Source organism: Propithecus coquereli, unplaced genomic scaffold, assembly GCF_000956105.1.
Source record: "Propithecus coquereli isolate 6110/MARCELLA unplaced genomic scaffold, Pcoq_1.0 Scaffold575, whole genome shotgun sequence".
Taxonomy (NCBI): Eukaryota; Metazoa; Chordata; class Mammalia; order Primates; family Indriidae; genus Propithecus; species Propithecus coquereli.
In genome coordinates this window covers 68,252-74,980 of record NW_012151674.1, presented here as the reverse complement: position 1 = coordinate 74,980, position 6,729 = coordinate 68,252, and the positions used below count along the sequence as shown (strand labels likewise).

At 35.4% G+C, this 6,729-nt stretch overlaps 1 protein-coding gene across 1 annotated transcript in view; it reads right to left on the bottom strand.

Moving 5' to 3' along the window:
• CCDC15 (coiled-coil domain containing 15) overlaps positions 1-6,729 on the bottom strand; it is a 130,837-nt gene that overhangs the window by 116,052 nt on the left and 8,056 nt on the right. The window contains 2 exon segments of the mRNA XM_012658140.1: positions 4,550-4,741; positions 5,358-5,507. Of these exon segments, the coding sequence (XP_012513594.1) occupies positions 4,550-4,741; positions 5,358-5,507 (342 nt within the window).

Below are 6,729 nucleotides of genomic sequence, written 5' to 3'. Positions count from 1 at the left end.
TTAGGGATATCCTAGAGAACACGAGCCTAAATTTTCTTCCATCCAGTAGAAAAACCATTGCCAACAAAATTTTGCTTGCAGTAAACTCTAGAGACTATATCCCAGATGTACCAGACAACCAATCACCATACCCTCCAAGGAAACCTGCAATGCCCACAAACCCTAATAAAGGGGCAGCCCTTGGTGGCCTCCTCCCTAGCCTTAGATGATAGGAGCGGGGGTTACATAGTAGTATATCAAGTTAATATAGGTCTTGATGCAATGTCTTCTGCATACGAAAGGTGAATTTTGCACACAGAAACATAACTTTAACAATTAGCAAAGGAAACTGGGCACAGTGATATGTGCCTATAGCCCCAGCTACTCCGGAGACCAAGATGGGAGGATTGCTTAAGCCCAGGAGTTCAAAGACCAGCCTGGGAAACATAGCAAGTCACCCCGATCTCTAGACCTAGACCTAATGCAAAAAGGCAAGCTGGGTCAATAAAGATTCCTTATCTCAGATAATGAACTAAGAAATATTCAGATAAAAGTCAAAGACAGGACCTGAACCTAAAAAGTCCTAAACTAGAGAAAAAAAGCTAAAGGAGCCTCAAATATGCCAAAGTTACCAAGCTGTGAAGAGAAGAGAATAGCAGTTAGTAGTAGTAGAAAAATAAGTAAATAAGAGTGAAGCACACATGTAGAGATAGGGTGACTAACTATCCCAATTTGCCTGGAACTGTCCCAGTTTTAGCACTGAAAGTCCTACGACCTGGGAAACCCCTCAATACTAAGCAAATGGGGAAGATTGGTCACCCTGTAAGAGCAACTGAATCAATCAAGTCAATGACTAAATACTAGTGTGAAGATCAAAGATCCCATGCTCTTAGGGCCATTGGAGCTACCTAAGATCCAGAAAAACTCTCCAGTTGCAGACTTTTTAAGGGAGTTTGGACTTGTATGAGATTCTGATTCTTCCTTTATACACCCATATGCATTACTGACATAAACTTTCTCCTTGCTTGGGTTAGTTGGAGTTCTTGCAGCCAAAAGAGCCTAAATGAAACAGTAATTTTTCCAATGGTAGATTACAGAGAACTTAGCAAGTTATTTCATATTACTTAAACCTTTACTACAGAAAGTAATTATTTCCAGGGTTTTAAAAAGCTGGAAAACTGGCACTGTGAAGAGAGAAGAAAAATAAAAACAAGAGGCCGGGCGCGGTGGCTCACGCCTGTAATCCTAGCTCTCTGGGAGGCCGAGGCAGGCGATTGTTTGAGCTCAGGAGTTCAAAACCAGCCTGAGCAAGAGCGAGACCCCGTCTCTACTAAAAATAGAAAGAAATTAATTGGACAACTAAAAATATATAGAAAAAACTAGCCGGGCATGGTGGCGCATACCTATAGTCCCAGCTACTCGGGAGGCTGAGGCAGGAGGATCGCTTGAGCCCAGGAGTTTGAGGTTGCTGCGAGCTAGGATGACGCCACAGCACTCTAGCCCAGGCAACACAGTGAGACTCTGTCTCAAAAAATAAAAAAATAAAAACAAGATAGTAAAAGACTGAGTGAGAAATAAATAAAAAGCTGGAATAGACCAGGCTAGAAAAGAAATAGTGGCAAACTGAATAATATACAGATAAATAAAAAGTTGTTATATGGTGAGAATGAAACAATGATTAGTTGTTCTTCAATTCCCACCAAAATGCAGTTGCCAAGGGACACCACAGAAACTCAATGCCTAAAGATAAATATCAGTCCTAACAAAAGAAGGGGCTTGGTTCTATTTTATGTGACTACTTGAATTTCTTTGAGTTCTACAATTCTTGTTCCTAACTTTAGGTGCCTAATCTTATCTGATCTTCAAACAAGTTGGCAATACCAAATATTAAGTAGAGAGTGGTGTGGGGTGGAGGTGGCAGAATAAGAGAGACCCCAGCCAAATCACATTTTAAACACAGCATTGTGTTCACTTTGGGGGTTCATATTTGACAAGAATATTAAAAAGCAAAATAGCATGTAGAAGAAATCAACCAAGGCATTAGCAATATAGAAACCCCAAAAAAGAAAAATGATAATATAATTAAATACTTGAAGTGCTCTTAAATAGTATTTTATTCTTTATTACTTGAGGGCAAAACTAGGACCAACGGATAAAAGTTATAGGGAGGAAGATTTTGACTCAATATATTGAAAAAAATCATAATAATTTTAAGTCTTCTAAAAATGAAAGGAACAGTCTGAGAAAATAGTGAGTTGCCCAATAGTGGAAGTGTTCTAACAAAAATTAGATGGCCATATATATATTAGAGATCATATAAAAAGAATTCCTTAGAAAGAAAAATGTTGGACCAGATAATATGCTTTCTTGACATTTAAAGTTTAGATAAATTCAAACATATGGAAAACTTCCAACATATACAGAAGTAGACAGAACACTATAATGAACCTCCCTCCGTGGACATATCACCCAGCTTTAACTTTATTAACTCCTAGGTTGCTTTATCCATAACTCCCTACTTTACCTCACCCTTATATTATTTTGAAGTATATTCCAGACATCAAATCATTTCATCCTCAAATATTTCAACATGTCAGATGAACTTTTAAAACTCTTCCAACTATAAGATTCTATGTTTCTATAGCTCTGACACAAGAAAACTGAAAAGTCTACTAAGATTCAGAAAGTGAATTATGTTCACTATTTGTTTTACCAGTTCTAAACAAACTAAGGGAGTTAGTGCTTGAACACTATCTCATTGTCTAGTTTCCTAGTGACATCTAGTGGATAAAAACTGTAACAGAAGTGGTCACGATTAAAAGACATCTATTGTCATGGAGTTGTATGGGCAAAAGTTTACAGGTCCAAAATAGTTGTTTAAGTCACTAAACATTTTTCCTTTCAAGGAAAAAAAAAAACAAAAACAGGGGATAAAAACTTTTTAAAATTTCATAACATTTAAGGCTTTTCATAACCTGATTTCCTCCTATGTAACCTCATTTTCTTTCTCTCCTTTATAAACTATCAATTAGAAATGCACCGTCACTTATTACCAAATACACCAAGCTCACTGTAGATTCTAGGCTTTTAACTGTCCCTCCCATCTCAAAAATTCTCTTGAATTTACCAATTAAATTCAGTTTACCAATTCAAATTGTATAGTTCAATTCTATCTCTTCCATGAATTCTTCCCCTATTATTTCCTTGGAATTTAAAAATTTCTGAATTCCCATAGCACAACTTTATTGCAAAATACAGCAAATATCTCTACACTATTATCTAATAATTGGGGGTCTGTTACTTTCATATCTCTACCTGGAAATATAACCCATGGAAGGTCCTATTTAACATTTCATTATTATGCCTACAATGCTTAAAAACCACAACATATTCAAATACTGCTGACTGAGGGGTTCTATTCATACATTATACAGATGAAGTAAAATCCTCACTACAGTGAGCTTTATAGCTACAAGCATGATGAAAGCAAGGACTGTGTCTGTCTTAGTCAATGTTTTATCCTTCGTACTTTATGCAGTGCCTGGCTCAATAAACATTTGCTAAACAAATTGTTTATAATCTTAAAAAAGAAGACAAAAATGATTACTACAAACTGAAAAACAACAAGAAAATGTCAACGGTTTTGGACAAAGAAAAAAAATTAAAGTATTTCAGCATGATAATACATGCTTCTAAAGCTTTCCCTATTTGATACTACCAACACAATCAGATTATGACCAAGCATGTTAACTTAAGCAGTAATATAGCTTTTATTTTCACATACTCTTCATTTTCCACATTTTTTCTCTTGCTCTCACCATCCCTAGGAATATGTTTTCAAATAAGATGAAGAACAACTACCAAAGCAGAGTTGAAAAATATTTCAGTTGGACAAAAGCTCAGGTGCACTAAGGAGAAAGGAAGTGGCTGGATGGAATCAAGTGATTTGAGTAGATGAGGCTACTCGTAGTGGTCAATTTTTAAATATTAGATATATAAAATCAGTCACTAAATAAAATTTACATTTTTTCCAAACTGTGGATATGTTAAGCATTAACTATATTATTACTTAACCTATAACTATAGATCCATTAATTGTGATAATCGGATTAAAAAAACAGAAATAAGAAAAAAGAGATAAAGATGAATAATAAATGAAATGCCCCTTATATGTACCTCTTTGCAACAAAGGTAAGAATTACTTCTGTCTATGCTACAAACTGACAGTAACTTACCCAGGACATAATTTCAGTATAATTCGGAAATTCTACGTTCTTTGATCTAAACCTCTTTCTAATGTTTTGAATTCTTATACTTTGGCATCTGTCTTTAGATAATTCTAAAGTGTCCTAACAAAAATAATGTAAATCTAAAATGTATATATAAAAATAAGAATTATCCCACTATTCTCCACTTTACAAGGGTAAAAAAAGAGGTGATTAAAAAACAAAGTTGAATATGATAACCCTTAAACTTAATCCCTACTTCATATCCTAGATATATCATATTTTTAGTTTAGGGGATGGGGAAAAAAAATTACAGACATAAGATAAAATGAATATGCACTCACAGCCTGGGCTTGTTGTTGGAATAATTCATTCTGATTCTCTCCATCTTCTATTTCATCCTCAAGCATTTGGGAGGCGGGTATCCTAGAACTTCCAATAGCAGCATTCAAATTGTGTGGAAAAACACTTGTCCTTTTAGGAGTCAAGTATGCTGGATCTGAAGATTGCATGGCTATAGAGCCTTCTTTTTCTGCCTACACAAAGGAAGAACGGGGGATAGTGAGATTCACTCCAATTCAGGCAATCAAATAACACCTCTAAGCAGCCCACAAGATTTTAAAATGGGGAAAATGACAGGGGGAGAGTTTAGCTGGCAAAGGAACTAACATTTACCAGGTACCTGGTAATAATAATTTAGTTTACCTGTGCTAATTATCTCACCTAATTCTCATACAATCCTATGAGAGAAGTATTATATCCCTATTTTATAGATGGAGAAACTATAATCAGTGAAGTTAAGTAATTAGCCCAAGGTCACAGAGCTAATAAGTGGCAAAGCCAGAATTCAAACTCAAGTCCGAAACCAAAATTCTGACATTGTTTCTAACTATTTGGTGAAAGCAAAAAAGTGAGTCAAAACAACACAGCAATGAAACATGGTTTCTATACATACTAGTGGCCTCACTAGTTAATCAGATTATATAAAGCATGTAATCAAAAAAAAGTAACTCTGTTACTGCCTAATTAGCTTATCTCCTAACATACCTATTTTCTTGTTTCTTTTTTTTGGGGGGGGTGGGCTTTGTCCTTTTATAAACCCTTGTGTCGAGGGCTACACACATACTTTCTCAGGCTCACTTTTGAACTTACTGCTTCATAAAACTTCTGAAGCTGTTGCTTTTTCCTCAGCCTAATTTGTTGATTTACTCGGCTTTTGACTTGTCTCTGAAAACGTTTCAAAGCTTCTTGTTTTTTTCTTAGCTGTTCCTTTAGTTCTTCTTCAATAATACATGCTGAAGTCTTTAAAGATGAAAGACAGAAAATGAACTTAAATGTCAGCAGTTTTGTCCATTAGGGCTGCTACAAACACACAACAGTCAGGATACAATCCTGAAAAAAATGTCAGTTCTATCATCCAAAATTCCCAGGAGTTCAGACATAGCTAGAGTACCAACACCTTAAACCAAATCACAAACTAAAAATTGGAATTTGTGAGTACTCAAATCAAATCTTAATTTTTTATTGAACTGGAACTAAAGGTGTCTTCATTAATTCTTAATGAACTAATGCAAACCAATCTTATGTTACACATTTCCTAAAATGAGTAAACAGTCCAGCCACACCAGATTGCTCACCACTCACCAAATATATCCCATTGTAAAATGACTTTATATTCAGAATTATGCTCCATTTTTAACCTTGCATGCCCTTCCTCTCATCTTCACCTAGTAAAGACCTACTCAGTCTTCAAGACTATCTAATACCTACCCCGGGTACCTTCCCCAACACTGTCTTCCTCTGAGCTCTCTTATGCTATGGCAACTCTCATTTTACTGTTATCCGAGTACAGTACTTTCTGACTCCCCTGCTAGAGTCAGGGGAGGGCAGGAAATGTATCTAAATCTCCTTTGTTTCCCATACAGCATACCATACAGAGCGTTGACTATAAAGGTACTCAATAAATATTTATATAATTGTTCAATTCCGAAACATATTCTAAACAATCTGGAACATTTTATCCCATCTGAGTCCTTGATCTGCATTCACCTCTAAGTGCTTTGAATAACAATCACAGTCAGCATAATAACAGTAGTTAACATTATTAAGAACAAGCACTTTACCTGATACCACTCTATCCTCAAAACTACCTTTGGTAGAAGGTACTCTTACCCCTTATGTTATAGATGAGGAACCTGGAGTTCAGAAAGATTAAGCAATCTTTAGTAGTAGACCAAGTTCCTATAGCAGACTAGTAGCAGAGCTAGAAGACTCTGACTCTAACACTTACGTTCTATACTGTATTGCTTTTCTCTTGACTATGTCTTTCTTTCATTAGCAGTTTTTAAAATAAATAAAATCATCATCATACCTCCTATCTATTCCTTCTTCTAACACAGTGATTCCAATTTCTAATTCTGAAGGGTACTTCAGATTATTTTACAGGCTGTCATTAAATTCTCAAAATCAAATAATTCAAATTTAAATTTAAGTTAAATTTTCCATGAAATCTATCCCATAAACT